General features: G+C 45.8%; 2 protein-coding genes and 1 long non-coding RNA gene across 6 annotated transcripts in view; 1 reads left to right on the top strand and 2 right to left on the bottom strand.

The window, feature by feature from the left end:
* Positions 1-77: 77 nt before the first annotated feature.
* LOC100695705 (fibroblast growth factor receptor substrate 2) lies at positions 78-9,525 on the bottom strand. Its single transcript, XM_019360965.2, has 7 exons — positions 9,018-9,525; positions 5,139-5,207; positions 4,965-5,056; positions 3,824-4,010; positions 2,750-2,884; positions 2,262-2,425; positions 78-1,383 (listed from the first exon to the last, which is right to left on the bottom strand). The coding sequence occupies exons 3-7, from the start codon at positions 5,028-5,030 to the stop codon at positions 355-357; spliced, it is 1,581 nt and encodes a 526-aa protein (XP_019216510.1). The 5' UTR covers positions 5,031-5,056; positions 5,139-5,207; positions 9,018-9,525; the 3' UTR covers positions 78-354.
* A 5,302-nt stretch (positions 9,526-14,827) lies between these two features.
* LOC112847300 (uncharacterized) lies at positions 14,828-16,105 on the top strand. Its single transcript, XR_003220761.1, has 2 exons — positions 14,828-15,184; positions 15,291-16,105. It is a non-coding gene; the product is annotated as an uncharacterized LOC112847300 (long non-coding RNA).
* ptprbl (protein tyrosine phosphatase receptor type B, like) overlaps positions 15,955-20,140 on the bottom strand; it is a 31,857-nt gene continuing 27,671 nt past the window's right edge. For 2 of the 4 annotated variants that reach the window (XM_019360963.2, XM_019360960.2), the window contains exons 24-33: positions 19,859-19,876; positions 19,691-19,772; positions 19,383-19,473; positions 19,226-19,302; positions 18,609-18,743; positions 18,395-18,517; positions 18,091-18,254; positions 17,684-17,819; positions 17,021-17,114; positions 15,957-16,326 (exon numbers count right to left, since the gene is read on the bottom strand). In XM_019360963.2, coding sequence (XP_019216508.1) covers positions 17,025-17,114; positions 17,684-17,819; positions 18,091-18,254; positions 18,395-18,517; positions 18,609-18,743; positions 19,226-19,302; positions 19,383-19,473; positions 19,691-19,772; positions 19,859-19,876 — 916 coding nt within the window. In that variant the 3' untranslated portion in view covers positions 15,957-16,326; positions 17,021-17,024. Of the gene's footprint in view, positions 16,327-17,020; positions 17,115-17,683; positions 17,820-18,090; positions 18,255-18,394; positions 18,518-18,608; positions 18,744-19,225; positions 19,303-19,382; positions 19,474-19,690; positions 19,773-19,858; positions 19,877-20,140 lie in introns of all 4 variants that reach the window. The other 2 variants (XM_005470208.3, XM_019360961.2) reach the window with 2 other exon arrangements.

Raw genomic sequence — 20,140 nt, 5'->3', positions numbered from 1 at the left:
CTGCACCGGAAACCCGAGTTCAGACATTTAAATGTGCTAAACAGACTCCACCCCACAGAAACAGACTCCTCCCCAAACAGGCTCTGCAGTAGAAATAAAACCAGACTTTTATTGTGGCACATCTACTGTACATGTAGAACATAAGTGACTTACAGCAGCACGTAGTGACTCGTATAAAAGGCTAAATGGAATGCTTTGTTCAGTAATACTGATTTGTACCATATAAGGAAGTCTATTACATCATCAGCTCGCCGCCTCCAGCAGATGTCATCATCAGTCCGTCTGCAGGAAGTGTCCGGCTCATGGAGTCCGTGTTCGGCTCGGCGTGGAGCCCAGAGTAAGAACTGGGGAAGGTCACGCCGTGCTCTTGGTGGGCAGCTCCGTGCTGTTGTGTCTCGTCTTCCGTGATGTACCGTCATCCCGCGGCCGCGCCTTCTGTAAGTTGGACATGGCAGCGGTGCGCTCGATGTCAATGAGGGCATAGAGTTCGGTGCGACGGGTGGGGGTGGTGGGGGGCAATGGTGAGGAGGGGGTGCGCGGCGTGTGGGGATTGCTCCCGTCTGAGGCGCCTTTGTTCCCGGCCCCGCCGTCCATCTCCACCTCAATGTAGTTGAGCGTCTTGGGCGGCTCACCATGGCCCGACACCAGCGGCCGGCGGAAGTCAAAGTTGAAGATGGTGGGCCCATCGGCACGGCGGCGGGCCGTGTCAGGCCGGTGGGCGCTGAGCGGCGCCGTGACGTTCTCTGTGTTGACGTAGTTGTGCGAGGACTCGAGCGCAGCGGACAACGGGTGGGAGTAGGAGTGGTGCAGGTGGTGGTGGGCGTGGTGGTTGTAGCCATTGAGAGACGGCGTTTTGGAGCCACCACAGCTTTTCTCCTCGTCCTCGGAGCTCGGCTTCCTCGCCTCCCACACGGGCGGCAGCGCCGGCAGGTTCTCGTAGTCCAGCAGGGCCGTGCGCCGCTGGGCCGAGTTATTGACATTCTGCAGGTCGGGGGTGAGGGGGGGCGGGCGGTGGCGGCGAGGAGCCGACGAGCCGTTGGAGTGCGTGGCGGCGGGTTCAGGCTCGGCAGGCGTCTCGCCATGGCCGTTAGTCTCTTGGTGCTCCGCGGCGTCCTTCAGCTCCTTCTGCCGCCGCTCCATCAGCTGCCTCTGAACAGGCGTGGGGCCTAGCACAAAACGCACGCCCTGCGGCTCCAGCAACACCTGCGGCTCTGCCGGGGCAGGCGGCGGTGGTGGCGGCGGCTCCCCGCGGACCCTCGGAGGGGGCGGAGGCGTTGGTGGACACTGAGACTGTGGAGAAGTGGGGCTCTCCAGCGGAGTGGTGACAGTTAGCGGGCTTGGCTGCTCCTCCAGGAGCCCCGTGGTGTTCACGTAGGTGTGTACCTGTGAACAGAGAGACAGGTGAGACCCAGTTACCTGCAGGTCACCCAACTGCTGACAAGGTGATTTCTCCGACAAACTTTAAAGTGACAGAAAGCTTCAGGGAAATCAGGACCACGGAAAACATCTGGAAACGATCACCTAAAGCCTCAGACTGTCCAGGTGTGTCACATCTCTCATTTATTTAAATGACAAGCAGTCCAAGTCCTCCAGGTAAAGCTAACAAGTGAGACGTGTGAAACACCTGTACAATCATCAGGTGATCTCTCAGGAGAGTTTTCAGGTAGCAGATTCCTTCAGCAGGACTTTCTGTTCTGCTAGTGAAGATCAGACCTGTGTCTACCTGATCTGAAACCTGATAGGTTCTTCTCGTCAGCACTGCAGGTTAAAGGGAATGTTTTCTTCAGGTGTTTGATTAAAATGCAGGAGCTACTGTTACCTGAGGTCTGAGCTACAGATTGATGTGGTCGACAGGTTTCTGATCGATTTCTGTACATTACTGTGTTGAAATTAACTGATACAATGCTTTTCTAATGAGGGGTCATTTCAGCCTATTGGTAGGTGGTTGCTAGGCAACATGATAACATCACAGTATCTAATAAAACCTTCGGGAGCTTGAGGTGTACTTGTGTCAGGTTTAATGGGTTACCTGCTGGTAGTATAGGCTGATTTCAAGAAAGTTAGTTTACCAGCAATCTGGGGCTTTTATTGTGAAAAGCAGATCCAGGAAGAAGCCATTCTCCGCTTGTGCGTAGAACAAAACACTTCCTGTGCAGGTGTATTTTAACCATGCTCAAACATGACTGGGCAGTGCTGCTGAAAGTACAGACAGAGCACAGGAAGTCCCGCCCCCGACGGCGAGGATCGCAGGTGAGACTTACCGCTTCATCAGCCACCAGCAGAGGGTGCGTGGACTCCTCCCCCACCGACGGCAGCCGGGTGCTCGCCACTGACGGGTGACGGCTGGAGGGGTGAGATGGCGCCTCGCCTACAGATGGGATCCGCGTGACACCATTTGGCACAGACGGCACCGAGTAGCCGAGAGCTGCGGCCAGAGGGCAAAGAGAGATGGGAGGAGTTTAGTGAGCAAGCAGGTTAAACACAGCATGTGACCTTCACCTGTAAACGCCACATGGTAAAAATACAGTAACACCTGAATTTCATGTTGAAGGCTTTAAGATATTCAAGCCTCCAATCACTGATCACCCTCCTTCTGACACAGCCCGGTGAACACACCTGGTCTCCAACAGGAAGTGACTTGAACTTTCACTTCATCTAACAGCCACCAGAGGGCGTCACAACAAGTAGAGATTTGCTCTCTTTCCCTCCCCACATGTCACTTCACTCAGTGGTTGTCAGGTGCTTTTACCTGCAGGCGTGAGCGCCGCCTGGTGGCTGGGTTCCAGCACAGCCTCCTCCACCACGCTGATGCTGTGGCTGTGCATCACCTCCTGCAGCATGTTGAAGATCTCCTCAGCGCGAGCACACTTGAAGGCAAAGATACCTGAACACACACACACACACACACACACACACACACACACACACACACACACACACACAGGTTAAAATGAGCACTCATACCTGGTCAGGTAGAAACAGCCAGGTTAAACTACGGAACACTGAGTTTGATTTCAGGACAATCAAACTGAGCTCAGGTGAGTCCAGGAGGAGGTGGAGTCACACTGAAGGGTTCACCAACAGCAACAACATTAAGAACACTCACAGGTAATCTGGTTACTGTGGTTACTGTGCTGCACTCTGTCAGCTGCAGCCTCACCCACAGGAAACAGGAAGAGAGACGAGTCAGATGGGATCGGTCTAATCTCTGAAAACACAAACAGCTTTCTGCCCAAGGAGCCAATCAGCAGCCAGGAAACAAACGGGCCAATCAGAGCTGAGGAAAGTTTTTCTCATGTCACTAGCACGCTATTGTGGTGGGCGGACCCAGAGACATGCTCTGGATGAGTGATGCTGCAATTGAGCATGTGCAGAAAAATGCACATGATCTATAATCACTGAAGTGAAAATTTAGCTCCTCCCACATCTCAGACACGTTCCCACGATGGTCACTGAGTGGTGGGAGGAGCTGCATATCAACTATCAGACCAATTGGTTTTCTATTGATCTGGATCATTTTGGTGGTTCTGCTGGACTCGTCACCAGAACCACAACCAGGTGGATCATGCACCACACACAGCAGGCAGGTATTGATCTACACGCTCTTTCACCGACAGCTGATCAATACTGATCGGGGGCAGGGCAGGATGAAGGACATTCTGCTCAGACTTACCAGGCCACCTGACCTAATGACCCCTCCTACACCCCCCCTCCTGACAGCCATTCACAGCAAGGCAGAGACCAGAAACAAGAAACACCTTTAATCAACACACACAAGATCCTGTGGTGACCTCATTTCCTGTTGGCTCACACGGATTCTTACCTTGGCCCGTCTGGCAGCGGCGGCCGCTCTCGAACGAGAACAGGTTAGAGTCGTAGCCGTAGCGGCGCAGGCACAGGTAAGGCCACCTGACGTCATCCCGGCGATGGGTGTGGAGGACGAGCTCGGCGTCGGTCAGCTCCATCACTCCCGAGCCTAGTTCGTTCCCATCGTCGTCCACATTGATCACCTGATGGGCACAGAGAGAGAGAGAGAGAGAGCGTCATGACCTCTGATATTTCACGCCTTTCACCGGCACCACACCCAATATCAGCAGACACCTGCAGAAATCAGTGAAACTTAATCCTGAGGTTGAGTTTAACGGAGCGTGCTCTGTCTTCATGCTGAAGACATGAACTTCTCACGGTCTTGTGTTTAGAAGCAAACAAACATCTAACGCTACCTAAAAACTGACAGAGGTCGTGCTTTCTCACCCTGCAGCTGCTCATTTAAGCCCGAGGACCTTCTACATCACAAATATCTCCACAGACCGAAGCTCGTCTGAGGATCCGACACAGAGTTTTATTTAAGCGCCGCGTGGCGGATCTTTGTTTTCAATGCAGTGAGACCGCAAACACAGCTCGTTATGATCACCCAGTTACTGCTGGTGTCACTCTGTGACATCACATTTCATTCTGTTAGCTGCAACCAACCACACAACGTTACATCTATGTCAGTTTGTGAGAGCAGCGCTCAGTGGCGTGAATCAGCCTTTATATGTCCAGCGTTTCATGTCCCCTTTAAAGGGACAGTACACTCACAAATAAGGTTCGACCTTTGGATGAGACCACTGTGACCCGGAGAACCTGCGCCTTGTCAATGAGGCTGATGTCACCTCCTTCCTGCTGGTCATAAATTATTGATGATCAGAAGACGAGAACTTTAACCACGTGACCTGAAAATTCTCCTCCCTTTTCTGAGATCAGCTGATTTCTGACTCATTTCCCAGCATACACCCGTTTAGACTCACAGCCCATCGCTGTTACAGCTGTGGGAGCCGAGGCTCCGCCCACAGCCCAACCTGCTCCCCAATTGGCCACCCTCACGTGGAGACACGTCGGCAGGTGTGCAGCAGGGCTGTGAGTAATGAGCGAGCGACGGGACATGTGGGCGTACAGGTGAGGCAGGCCGGGGCAGGACTCACCTTGAATTTACTCTGATGATTATCTGGAATCGACTCTTTCTCTGGACAGCTTAGGCAGCTACCCATGGCTTCTTCAGAGCACCATCTGATGTCTGCAGCGAGGAGAAGGCACGTGAGGAAACATGGCAGCACCCAGACGCAGCACGCACGCTGCTCCCCGATTGGTGGACTCACCTAGATCCTGCCTCCGGTAGCCCTGCTTCCATCCTCAGAGCCGTCAGGGGTCAAACAGGAACAGCAGCTCTGCACAGGAAACAGCAGGTGAGGCTCAGTACAGCAAAATAAAAGACTTCAATAAAAGATGACACTGCCCTCTGACATCACTCTGCATCATCAACAGTTCTTGGTTTTTTGGGTTTTTTGCATTATTTTTCTGATGGTTTTCAGGTGACATTTGGTGTTGAAGGTGAAGTTGGTCGTAAAACAGAGTTTCACATTTTGTGCCACACTTCATTCGTGTTACTGTCACCTTAATAATACGACAGGCATTCATGAGGACATCAGACATAGATCGCTTTGATACTCTGACCCTGTGACCCTTGTCCATCGCTTCCTCATTTCTTCTGTCCAGTCTGATGAGGTGCCGTGACCTCTGACCCTCCTGTTTTTCCGCTGCCGTTTTTCTCTTTTGTCATAACAGTGCTCCTGTTAATTAAACGAATTATTGATGTTTTTCTATATATAAACAACTATTAACGGGTGTTTGAGATGTTATGCAGTCTCCAGCTGGCAGCACCGCGCTTCACCGAACTTCAAACTGACGCTGCCGGATTACTCTTCAAGACAAAAACGCTCAAATCATCCTGCCACAAAAATCTGTTTAAAGAGGCTGGACAGGAGAAACATGAAAGCATCAGGAGAAAGCATCACCAACAGTCAGATCGTCTTGATGCATGCTCAATCATCCAGGTACCGTAAGTAAATCTCCAAAAGTTGATTCTGTCCATCTGGACGTAGCGTTTTGTGGGAGAGACGTTTCGTCACTCATCCAAGTGACTTCTTCAGTCTCAGCTGACTGCAGGTTTCCCCAATCTTATAAACAGTACATTTGCATAATGACTGAAATGACTGAAACGAAATGACTGAAATGACTGAAACCAGCCCACTTAAGCCCATTGTTCCTTCGGTGGGCTGGTTTCAGTCATTTCAGTCATAATGACTGAAATGAGCTGCAGAATGGTCAGGTGTGTCTGAAATCATCAGCTGCACCTCTGTATTCACACACTGGCTCGGCCCAGCAGGCAACGGGTTGGCATTTGTTCCATTTAGTACAACTCGATGACCGCACCGCCTTCATCTAAAATCTGACACAGGAAGATTGAAAACATCTACACTAATCTGAGCGCATCACAAACTTTTGCAGTTCGGTATTGTATCGGTATTGAACCGTTCAATACAGTGCTTTCGGTTCGGTACGCATATGTATCGAACACTACAACATTTTTGATTTATTTTATCAACTTTTCTTCTGACGATGCTGTCTGTGTTGGGAGCTCAGTGGATCTGCTTTCGACTACTCCGCCAAGGCTGCACTGTCGAGCGCAGATCCACTGAGCGCAGCGCAAGCTAGCGAGACAGAAGTTAAGCTCGTTGCAACATGGCAACTGCCTCAATGCTACCTGAAATTGAACCTCCCCCACCCTCCTCATTCAGATCTGGCGTTTGGAACTATTTTGGTTTTCATGTGAAGCATGACCCTGATGGTAAGCACGTCATGGACAAAAGTAAAACATTATGTCGGATGTGCCACGCAATGCTCAGTTATATTGGTGGGAACTAGTGCGTTAACGCAGTTAGCTCGTTAACGTGTTGACGCCGTCAAACACGTAGCACAGTTAGCTCATTAACGTGTTGACGCCGTCCAGCCCAACGCACGGGGCGATCCGCGGTAACTTGTTAACGGAGATTTGCCGTGTTATGGCGTTAATGTCATTTTAACGAGATTAACGCTGACAGCACTTGTGGGAACACAACAAATATGACTGCACATTTACGCCGACATCATCCTAGTGCAAAGACAAGTGGAAGCAGACAAAAACAACAAGCACGCATGCTACAAACTTTACCCGCGTCATTTAGACAGCCGTCAGCACATGATTCTCCTTATGGGGACCTGATGTGTTTAATATGCTGCTGAGAATATACCCCAGAAGAAGCATATAGTATAGCTTTTATTTTGGAAAGAGCCCTTTCTCTGTAATAAACTCTCTTTTCCAAAGATGAGTGATTTCTCGATCAGATTTATTTTTTTTTATTATTTTGTTGTTTCAGCAACATTTAATTTAAAAACTGTACTTTTGAGTTAAAATATATATTTATAATTTTAATAAATGACAAATTAAAAAGGCATGAACATTTTTTGTATCGAAAAAATATCGAACCGTGAAACCAAAGTATCGAACCGAACCGAACCGTGAATTTTGTGTATCGTTGCACCCCTAGTAAGCAGAAGGTTGGAGGTTCACACCGTCTTCATGTTGGCATGTTAGTATTTTGGCTTTTTCCGTGCACCAATTTACTGATCTATTTTTTTCTATTCTCATTTTATTTTTGTAATTCACCTTTTCTTCCTGTCTCCTGTGCTGCAGTTAATTTTCCTCAGTGTGGGATTAAATATAACGTCCATGTTTATGTAGAAGTGACATGAAACGCCTCACCAGAGTCCATTCACAAAAACAGATTATACCTGGCGGGAAACTCGAGTTTCTGCTTAGTCGGCCACTTTTTCATGTTTCACAGAGTTACCTGTGATCCAAACTGACCCTGCGTCACAGAAATAGGGAAAGGGGCAGACCCGGAGCTCACCTGTTCTCTCAGGTAAAAGTCCTGTTTTTCTGAATGGTGTCTGGTGAAGAGTCGGGGTGAACAGCAGGAAACCACGATGATAGTCTCCTGACCTCAAGGCTCGCCACAGAGGATGGGTCACACTGTTTTTCCTTTAATCTGTCACTCTACAATCAATCTTCAAAGCTTTTTACAACCAAATGTCCCAACATTTAAACATTAAAAACTTTTAATCAATTAATAATCTGATTAATCAGCCAGCTGTTTCTCTTCCAATCAGGTAATTAACAAATGATTGGTATTCAATAAATGGATCAAGTCTGAATTTAAATGAAAAAAAAAAAAACCTTTTTCTATTTTTTTTTACTGATTAGAAAACACTAAGACTGGCTGATATTGATCTGACTGATTTCACCCAACAGTGTCAGTCTGATGGGTTTGATGTTAAATTAAGCTGAGGATGAGATAAACTAAAATAAACTGAGAAATGAGGATTGTAAATGTCGACATCCCAGAGTTGATCGATCAATGTATTGATGAATCAGTGTGTAATTACCAATTGATGTGATCATTTATTTAAAATACATCATTTCTATGTCTGTCTAAAGATATCAATAACCAATAATAACCAGATAACCGAATAACCACGGATACTTTGACTTAATTGTTCAGATAATTATTAGCCTGTTTATCAATAAATAACTAAGATAATTTCCTGTCAGAAGAATTTAAACTGTTCCCTTATAGAGCACACTTATTTTTGAAGGAAGATCTCTGGAACAGCTGACTGATTAATCAATAAAATAACTGACAGATGATAAGATAAAACTGACACCGCTTGATTAATCGATCACTGACTGAATGAAAGCCGCCTGATCTACATGTTTCTGTCCTTCCTTGTTTTGAATCACTCACTCTAAGAGTGTGTGTGTGTGTGTGTGTGTGTGTGTGTGGGTGGGGGGGGCTGCCGAAAACACTGAGTTATAACTTTACCACAGTGTGTGTGTGAGATAATGGCCCGTGTTCCTTTCTCTCCGGGTCACAGCTTCTCCCCCGCGGGGCCGTGCCACTCTCGCCCCGCTATCGGTGAACTTTGATGGGCTGACAAACTTCGGTGTGTGGGTGTAATGGCAGCTAGCAGCACGGAGCTAAGCTCAATAAGCTAACCGTGATTTCAGCTAATTAGCTCGGGGCTACACACCGACGCACTCCGCTCGCTCGTTCCCACAAACAGCCAACAAACAGCCTGGGACAAAGAAACATACTTACGGGGCTACTTCGCCGTGTCCGATGGGAGCATCCAAACCGCGGGACGCCCTCGGGGGCCGCTCAGCAGCTCGGATTGGGGCCGACAAGACGCTGGGGCAGCTAGCGTTAGCCGCGGCTACAGCCGCAGATCCTCCATCTTTCCTCTTCGCCGCTGAGCGCCAAAAAACAATTACAACTTCTTCCAGCCGCCGCTAACGCTGCTGTCTGCGCCGATTAACCAGCGGGAAGCGGCTCAAACCCATCGACGGGCCTTCGTGATGCTCTGCAGACTTTCCCCGCGCGTCCTCACACACTTTTTTTGCCTTTAAAACACTCTTTGGTTCACTCACAGTGTCCTCTGTTCGGCCTCGCTCCGACAAACTTCCGACACTTCACAGCCTCGATGTGGAAAGTCCGCCGCACGGCGCATGCGCGGCCCCTGGAGTTTGGGACAGCCGGGGCCTCTCCCCGCGAGACACCGAGACACACTGCAACTAAACACACACACACCTAACCATAACCTAACTGTGACACTAAAAGCACATTTTGAGTCTCAAAAATGTCTTCAAATTCGTGGGGACGGGCACTTTGAACCCATAAGGCCTGTTGGTCCCCACAAGCATAGTAGTGTTCCAATTTCTGGTCCTCATAATGATATCTAAACATTGTACACACACACACACACACACATGTCAGGATAACAGTGTAAGTGATCAAAAGTGATAAAGCCCAGAAATAACTCTGTAACAGAAAGTGACTGACCTTTGACCTTTGGATAAGGACAAAGGTAAAACTGCGTGCAGTTCACCGTGAGCTCAATGGGGGCGTTTTGAGCTGAAACCTTGGTAGACAACAGTGAATTCAGCCGGCTGCTTCCAGACACAACCACGGATCGAATAACAAGACCAAGCAAGAATAAAACTGCTCTTAAGACACGCAGAGCTCCTTAAACCTGCCTTCTGTCCAATGCCCAGCAGGGGGTGACTCCTCTGATGTTTGATTGGACAGAAGTCTAAGCAAAGCTGACCTCTGGTCTCTGGCACGACTTTCCGGTCTGAAGGTCTTTTTGGTCTAATTGGAGTCAGAAAGCAGCAGGTGGCAGGGGAGGGTTTAGGGCGGGGCTACCTGTGACTTACAGGTTCCTCAGTTTCTCAGTCAGGTTGTTTCATCCCATTTCAAGGTTTACAAAATTTGACTTCACAGCTGGTGGATGATGTTGCCACATCCATCTTTCATATACAGTCTATGCAAAAGCTGCACCAGCTTCACCTGCTTCAGGTGTGAGCTGCAGTGTTGGAACCAGTGTTAGGACTAACGCATTATTAAGTAACGCGTTACAGTAACTACGTTATTATTGTGGTAACGAGCACGGTAACTAGTTATTATGCCAAAACCAGGAACGCGTTACTCGTTACTGGGATTTAGATAGGCTCGTTATTCGTTACTTCGTGTGGTGGCTATCGCGGAGCTTCCACAGATTCAATAACATTAGCAAGTGGTGGAGGCCAGCAGGTGGATGAAGGAAAAGGGAGGCAAGAGGAGAGACCCGCAGCGGCCGCCGGTCCGAGTGTCAGGTGAACTGAACTTCAGGTAAGAAGTTATGACCTGCAGTCTATCGGAGTCAGATATAAACCAAGTTTAGGTGGAGTTTATTTTCGTTATGCTGACTTTTTCGTACTGCGTGCTAGCTAGCATGACGGAGTTTCTATACAGCTGGGTGGGTGCTATGTTACTGATGTTGAACTTTATTTTGTTCATACACTTAACTATTAGAGTTGCCAACCGTCCCGTAAAAACAGAATCGTCTCGTATTCAGAGAAAATATTACGCCTTTCGTATTGAGGTGAAAAGGAACAGTTTGTCCCGGACTTCAGCTACAATGAAAAAGACACAAAGCTGGATATATTCTGTGTCTTTGCTGCACAGCTGCCTCTTCTTCTCTCATTCTCTGCCCCTCCCTCTCCTGTTGCTACTTCAATCATGAAACTGATCAATGATCAGCTGATCGGCTTTTTGCGCCAGAAAGAGGAAACCAGCGGATGTCGCGCTAAACAACAGCAGCACGTTTAAGCTTGATCAGCTGTTGTTAGAATTTATTTAATATTACTTTCTAGTATCAGCTGATGTTTGCTGGAGCCACAGCTGTAAAGCTGCTGGTCATGATATCAGTTTGTATATCTGGTGAGAGGGAAACATGCAGATGAAACCAGGAGATGTCCTTACTGAATCATCAGAGCTGAACAGGTGATGGAGAAACAGGTTTACCTTTTAGGTGACATGGATGAGTTGAAGGGAAGTTATGAACTGTTTCTGAGAGACAAATAACACCAGGATCCTTTTCTACGTAGCTGACAGCTGGTAACTGTGCAGGGGCGGGTCTAGCCAAGTGTTGCCAGGGGTCCATGTAGGGCATTAACAGGGAAAGGGGGGCACAAGGAAATACTTTTCTTTCTTATTCTCATTTAAAATGTCTCGCTTTTAAAAAAATAATTATCTGAGTCTTACAACAAACAATTGATAGATTGATACATGTACACTGTTCTGATGGTATATATCACTGTCACAACAGTGTTTGTTTTCATTCAAAGGCTTTATGATTTTTCCTATAATGGTGGGCCGGTCTCTAGTCAAAATGCCTGGGTCGATTTTTTTTGTCCCAGTCCAGCTCTGTATGCAGCTCATCTGCAGTCTGGTGTTACCTACATCTTCCTATTCAGAAGGCAGAATTTCCGAGTTCTGAGTACAATCGAAAGCACAACGACTGCAGTTTTTGTGTTGGATGTAAAAAGCAGGCTAGAATCATGCGGCGGTCAACGATGGTCCAGGCGTGGGATTTCTCTCGTGGAAATGTGCACATTATTTTTTCCTTTCTATTGGTAGGTGGCACAGTGCACTTGTGGCAAGTAAGCAAGATAGAAGACTGGCAATCTGGCTGGGTATCCAGTTACGGAAGCAACACATAAACAAGAGAATTCTGAGTAAAACCAAAGTTACTTTCCCTAGTAACTAGTTACTTTGAAAGTAACGAGTAACTTGAAGTAACTGAGTTACTTTTGATAGAAGTAACTCGTAATGTAACTAAGCTATGAATTTAAAGTAACTTACCCAACACTGGTTAGCTGCAGGTGGTAAACAGGAGATGGTGAGTTTGAGTCCCAGTGACGCTGAGGGGGAACATCTCACAGACAGGAAGTGTGCTCGTACAGATGAGGTTTCTTCTTCCTCATACCTGAGCTTCAGACCAGAGTAATCAATATCCTGCTGATCATTCTGAGGTACAGGTTTGAATTAAGGTCAAATGCTCTTTACAAACTTCACATTAAACACACACTTGCTCTTAACTTTTATATTAAGAATTTACGTGTAATTTAGTTATTTTGTAAAAGTCACTAAATCAGACCACTGATCAGAAACAATTCAAATATTATTGATAAATCATTAAACCAGTTTTATTCTTCACGCTGTTACTTTATTAAACTAACCTGATTTTAAAATGTTAATTTAATAAGGAAAGTATAATCTTTCCTATTTTTAGATTAATGAATAATAAAATATATTTTATTTCAGTGGTTCCCAAACTTTTTTTGCCAGGCCCCCCTTTGTTTTACAAGAAAAATGTTCGCACCCCCGCACAAACACATCCTCCAAACACACACACCCATATTTTGCTCCATTGCGGTTTATTTCACACCTCAAACATTTAGTAAATAATTAAGCAAATACAAGTAAACGGCAATAAATTGCAGGTAGTAATAAAATATACACTCTTTTACGCTGCGTCCACACCTACACGGGCATTTTTGAAAACGCAGCTTTTTCTATGCGTTTGGGTCTTTCGTCCACCGAAAACGGAGATTATTTAAAACTCCTTTTTTGCGTTTATGTGTGGACGAGGATTACAGAGTTCGTCACGCAACGTCAAAGGTATGTGCCTCTTTTCACGTCACGCTGTGCGCCACGTTATTGTTTACATGAGATGAATTGCAGAATGGCAGATAGAGACAAACTACTGTTAATCTGACTATCTTCAGGTTTTACACACTTACATATACACACGCAGTTACTGTCCCTCCATTTATAAAGGCAGAGGCGTCATGGTGTGATCATTTTACGTGTAGTTGTTTTTTTCCTGTGTAATAATGTTCAACATTGCTGTCAATACATTTTTCAAAAAATGCCTCTCTGTGCAAAATGGGTTCAAAAACATAAACAGCTGTGGGATACTGTTTGTCCGTGATTTGAACCGGGGGAACAAATTACGGCAGGATCAGCCTGATATTATTTGTATCCCGCTGTTACTTTACTGCATAAAGAGCTAACATGTCCAAAATGTCAGGAGTAGTTAGTTATTACAAGAAGTGTTTGTGAACTAAAAATCAAGAATGTGGGATCCTGTTTGTCCGTGATTTGGAGAGCCCAGCGCTGCTCCCCACGCAGGGAAAACTAATTTTGCAGGGGAGACCTACCTTGGCACTTGTGCAGGTGAAGCCAAAGGGAAGATATGCTTCACCATATTTTCTAGTCTTTGGCTTGGAAGGAAGTTGGTTTGGAAACATATTTGGCGATGCTTCATCTCCTGCTTTGCGTTTGTGTGGGAGCCCCGTCAAAAATCTGTCCACAGTGTCCAAGTGCTCTTTTTTTTTTTTTTTTTCTTTTCATACCGCACCCCCCCTGCAATGGGCCCCACACTTTGGGAACCTCTGTTTTATTTTATATTCATGAATATAAATCTTCTATTTTATAACGAGTAGAATAAGATTTTTATTTCAGTCTACACTCTGCAGCAGATAACATCCTTCTGTTATTTTTTTATAAGGTTCTTCTTGTTATTTGGGGCTTTTATTGTGAAAAGCTGGGACAGGAAGAATCAATTTTTTTCACATTATTAGAACTAATCATGCTTCCTTTATTGATCAAACAGCGGTGATCAAATAATCCTCAGCTGACATCTGTTTGAATCGTACGACTTCGGAGAGGGAAGTTTAAATTTTAGTCTTATTTTGGAAACTTCAGAAGAGTTGTAATCTGGTCTTATCTGCTTCCAGAGGAATCTGTATTTACTCAGCCCCTCCCGTCAGATCCCTGTTCTCCACCAGTGCTGGGTCTAGAACCAGATCCTTGTGGTTGTAGGACGCTGGCGTCTTTAGCGCAGTGTCAGTGGAGAAGAGGCGAAAACCTCCTCACCCGTGATGAGCTGATGATACAGAAGGTAGAAGCTGTGACTGAGTTAGGACATGAATGTTTGCATCCTCTGAAGGAAAGGAGCTTCAGTGCTTTCTATCCGGTATTTAAGTCTGACATCATTAGCCGTTTCCGGGTCCAAACTTCGCTTCACGTCCCAAAGTCAAACAAATACTGCAGCATCACTGAGAGTTACAAACTGTCTAAATTCTTTCATCTGTAATAAAATGATCAGTGTGGCTGCTTTACCAGGTGTAGCAATTAAGTTTAACATCCAGGCATCCACAAAAAAGGAAAAAGGAAAAGGATTTATGAAGTTTAACAGATTTAGAAGTTAGCAGGAAGTTAGCTCGCTAGTTTCCACCTAAACATGATATAGCATGTTCTGACTGAGAGATTTCTGAAAAAATTCAAACGTACAGCTCTGCTATCACTTCCAACATAAATGAAGACGGAAACCTAAACAGCAGTGACGTTTGTAGGGTTACTGAAGTTTGGCTAGCTGTATATATAATGATGTGCTACGTGATGGCTAGCGACACAGCTATGTTAGCATAACATAAACACAGTGAAGCTGGAGGATGAACGCTAACTTTTTTCCACTTGATAAAAGTTAACGTGAGGGTTCCCAATGGTTAGGGACAAATGCAATCGCATGGCAGGATGCTGTAAACGGACCAAACTTCAGTCAAGAGAACAACTGAGATAATCCATCCACAATACGAGGTTAGTCACTAATATACTGCTGCATGGGCTGGGCTGTAGTTGTCACGGTCCCCGTGCCTCACCGGCTGATTCCGCGTTAGGCAATATGTCTTTGTTTTTGTTCTCTCTCTCTCTCTCTCCCTCTCCCTCTTTCCCCTGCCGCGGCGGTGCTCACTGCGGGCTCCGCCCCTGGCCCACGCACCTGTGCTCTTCATCACACCTGTCGCTGTTTACTGCAATCAGAAGGGCCTTTTAAGATGGCAGACCTACACTACTCGTCGCTGGAACGTTGAGCCACCCGTGTTAGTGCTTCAGCAATCTGCCTAAGTCTGTGAGTTTCTCTACGAGTTAGAGCTAATCGGATTTTTCTGTGTGTGTGTGTGTGTGTGTGTGTGCGCGCGCGCGTAGATTCCCCCCGGACCCGTCCCTGTACCCCCGAGTGAGCGAGAGGAGCGACTGGAGGAAAAGGAGTGGGATTGTTGGCTGAGAGAGCGGAGTGTGGTTTTGGACCCTTTCCCTTCCCCTCGCACCCTGGAGCCCCGGACCCCTTTCCCAAGCACCTTGTATATATATTCACCCGGTGACGCCACTGTAAATAAACGCACTATCAGTTTCTGCAAGAGTCTCCTGGTCTGCGCCTGAGTCCGTTTACGAAACCTTGTCAGTAGTTACATCGGAAGGGTTTAAACACTGAACTTTAAAATGAACAGCGGCAATAAAAACTGAGAGAGGTCGATAGTGATCACTGACTGTTTTAGGGGCTTGTTCAGATTAAATAGAACAAGATACAAAGCATTCAAACATGTTAAAAACACAACAGCCTTATTAAACGCAGAGTAATTTGGACCCGGAAGCAGGATTCATCAGGTCATCACCTAAAGACCGGATAGGATCTCCTTTAGGAAGCACTGAAGCAGGAGAGGGAACGATTACGTCCCATAATTAATAGTGGAAAACTTCTTTTGTTTTATAAGCTTTCTGTTCTTTTTTTCTTGTGCTCAGAGTTCAGTCATACTGTAATAATCCTGCTCAGATTATCATAGAGTTTCTGGATGAATAATCGGAGAGCTGATATTTTTGTGTTGTGTGTTTAATAAGCTGCTCACATACAGACGAGCACAGGTACACTTACAGGTACAAGCACAGGTAAACTTACAGGTATGAGCATCTGTGACAGAGATATAAACAGGACAACAGAAACTCAACTGAGAAACTGGAGCCAATATTCCAGCAAATCAAACACATAGGAGATGATACAACCAATAATCTATAGATAATCTATACAGAAAGACATCACACAGCTGAACATAAATTAAAACAAATTAAAGTTATAAACATTTCTCTTTGACATATGAACACTGTAGAAAAATATATGTACATGTCTCTCTGAAGAGCTCAGCAACGGCTCAGCAGTCAGTACAATCGTTACGGTCAGGGTCAGCATCTGTGGAAAGGACCAATAACCCGTCAATAAGCCGTCAATAACCTGTCACTAACCTGTCAATGAGCCGTCAATAACCTGTCAGTAACTTGTCAATAAGATGTCAATAATCTGTCAGTAACCTGTTAATAACCTGTCAATAAGCCGTCAATAACCCGTCAACAACCTATAAATAAGCTGTCAATAACCCATCAATAAGCTGTCAATAGCAGATCAATAACCTGTCAGTAACCCACCAATAATCTGTCAGTAACCTGTCAATAACCCATCAATAACCCATCAATAACGCATCAATAACCTGTCAATAACCCATCAACAACCCGTCAATAACCTGTTGTTAATCTGAGGTTCCGCGTCTGTTCAAGGACCAATAATCTGCCAATAAACCGTCAATAACCTGTCAATAACCTGTCAATGAGCCGTCAATAACCCATCAATAATCTGTCAATAACCTGTCAATAAACTCTCAACAAACTGTCAATAAGCTGTCAATAACACATCAATAAACTGTGAATAAGTCTATAATAATGCAGCAATAACCTGTCAATAAGCCGTCAATAACCTGTCAATAACCTGTTGCTAACCTGAGGCTCCGCATCTGTTAACAGGACCAATAATCTGTTAATAATGTGTTCATAATCTGAGGGTAGTAATCTGATGTGTAGGATCAATAATATGAACGTTATCGAGGACTCACCGCCTCACATCCTGTACATTCCCTCGTGCTCGCTGCGTAGCTTCCTGGCTCTGAGGACATCTCTGACACACTGATGCAGGTATGCATACTGCACCTGTGGAGAGGTGGCAGGTGAGTCACACCTGAGCTCAGATTACAAAATGTAATTTTCAGCCTGACAGCACAGATTACAGGATTATTACAGGAGTCTATCATTTCAGCCTGGGTGATCATTTTAGTCACCTGTAACTGAGTGCCTTCAGGTGTTTGTCAGGATCAGGTTTTAGAAACACAGATTAGCCATATTTTTTTATATCTTCTCTGGGCTGCTTGCTCTCGTGCTCAGCACCAGGTGCCGTGGCTTTGCTGGTTAAAGCACCTGTCTTGTAAACAGGAGATCTTGGGTTCCTTTGATATATTGAATATTTACATTTGCTCAGCTCAAGAAAGCTCTCTGAGAAAATCTCTGGACTATCTCATAGCATCAGACATGAAAACAAACCGAAGTATGTAAATAATAAGTCTGAACTCATTCAGGTTCTCCAGCAGCAGTTTCAATGCTGAAATCCCAAATGTGAAACATCATACCAGATTAAACAGTTTTCAAACTACAAATATGGCTGACACACAGAAAAGGAAGACAACGGCATACAAACATTTGCTCCCATGAAGCATTGGTCCTACCTCAGTCTGCACCATGTGGGATCGATGGAGTCGCAGGTCAAACACGGCGCCGTAGATATCCACCGTGTCTTTGGCGTCCAGCTGCTGCAGCACTCGATCCAGGACAATGAAAGTCCCCGTTCGGCCCACGCCAGCACTGACAAACACACCAAAGTCCAGTCAAAAAAAACGTTTTTTAACGACTACAGCTAATGAGTCCACAGGATGGTCCACGACAAACACAAATTAAACCGTTTGCGTGTTATGCTGGTGAAAAACATAAATGTTCTCAGACTATGAGGTTTCTATTGGTTTAGCTATAATTTCTTCACATCTGGCCATGTGATGCTTCACACAGTTTGAGATTCTAGAAAATCAGAGGTTCGTCACTCTGAAGAGGCTGATATTTTAAGGGCACGATGAGGTACCTGCAGTGGACTACAGTGGGTCCAGATCCCGAAGTCCTGTTGACATAGTCTCGGACAGTACGGACAAACTGGATGAGGGACTGAGTGGTCTCTGGGACACCGTGGTCTGGCCACACCGTGTAGTGAAACTGACGAACCAGGCGACTGAAGCCGAGCTGCTCCTCCTGCAACGCACAGGCACATTAAACTGACCTGGGATCAGCTTCTCAGATCTTTGAAGAATAAAAATGAAGCAAGCGTTCGAGCCACTTTTCAGACTCAAACTGGTTCGGTAACAAAGACGACAGCTGTCGGTGAAACGTACGCTGTAGATGTTGAACTCTCTGATCGTCCACTCAGGTAGAACCGATTCTGACAGCATCTGGACGATCAGGTCTCCGTAGTACAGAGGATCCTGATCAAACGGCCAGTAGTGATCGCATTTCACCTGGATGGAGGACAAGGAGGAAAACCTCACTGTTTCAGGCTGATGAGTTTGTGATGATGGTCTCTGTAATCATTGTCTCTGTGCTACCCACCCTTCCTTTCTCCACACACTGAGTGACCATCACCACATTGTGGACATTCTGCTCCCAAACCATCTTCCAGAAGTCGTCTTTAGTTCCAGGTAAAGGACCCTGTGTGGCGATGTACTCCCGCCGGAAGTTGTTACCCTGAAAACAGAGCGTGAACACTCCGAAACTCAGACAACCGCTGTGACTGACTGATAGGAGTCTATGAGAAAATGATGCTACTGCTCGCATGATCTCTAACCTCAGTAAACACTTTATCGTCTTTGTCTCTGGTTTCAGAGACCAGTTTCATCATCTCGTCTTCGCCCATCCTGCTCTTAACTACTAAATGAGTCTTTATCGAGATCAGTCTTTACAACAGACTTCTTCACATCCAAACAAAATTAGACCCCGTCCTAACTAAGCTATGTGTGTTTGTGTTACAGTCATTGTACAGTTACCAAAAAACACCAACTGGCAAGCTGCGAAATGAAGTAACGATGAAGAAGAAGCTATTAGGTGGCCCTATTCACCTGAATCAAAACCAAGTAAAAACTAAGACACACTGCAGACTATGTTTTCACTCTTTACTGCACTTTGAATAAATCTCCAGTGTGGTGCATCTCAAGTCTGTACTGACTTACTGGGATGTAACTGGCATTGATGTAGTCAGAGCAGGGGTCGTCATCAACGTAGGACAGCTTGACCCTCGTCGAGTCGTCTGAATACGAGAAATGCAGTTAGACCCAGACCTTCTACAACCCGGTGATCTCTAATTTTGTCTGTGGGTTCTTTACTCACAGGGCAGGATGTTATTGTATCGGTTCTTTCCCCGGTTCTCCGGCAGCAGAGCCGAGTCCAGAGGCTGGTTACGACCGACGTCTTTCAGATCCTGATAGGGAGAAAATAAAAGCGATTCACAACACAAACAAAGACCCACCTTCAACACTCTTAAAGGTCAAAATAGTGAAAACAGACAGGATAAACCCTGGATCTAACATCCTTCATCATCCTCAATGTTGCCACAAGTATTTTTATTCTTGACGGATAGGATATGCTGAAGCTGGGGTCTTTCAATGAGGAACAAATTAGTTTTATTGATCGCTGACCTCATACTCCTCTGACATCAGGTAGTTGGAGTCAGCCTGTAGTTTGCTGTAGTGAGACTCAAAGTTCACAATCTTAATGGGACTGCAGGAGAAAAGAAAACATTTAAAACCAGAAAAATTCACAAAGGTCAAAGATGAACCTGAAGTAGTGTGAACGGTATTACAGACCTGGAGATTCGACGGCTGCTGAGGAGCAAAAGGCAGAGAAAGAGAGAGAGACATCAGAGTTTAAACCTCATGATGCATTTTCATCTGTACACATGCAGTACTACATGCATTAATCAGACACTCCTCTGAAGGAAAATAATCTGTCACAATGCAATCACATGTCCGCAGAAACATCGATCAGTGATCACGGATCAGTGATCATGACATTTTGCATGTTAATGATCATAAACTGACTTCACAGCCCATTGGTCACCAGTGGTGCTAGTGTCAGTCATTGTGCAG

This window comes from Oreochromis niloticus, linkage group LG7 (genome assembly GCF_001858045.2).
Source record: "Oreochromis niloticus isolate F11D_XX linkage group LG7, O_niloticus_UMD_NMBU, whole genome shotgun sequence".
NCBI lineage: Eukaryota > Metazoa > Chordata > Actinopteri > Cichliformes > Cichlidae > Oreochromis > Oreochromis niloticus.
This window is presented reverse-complemented; position numbering and strand designations above follow the sequence as displayed.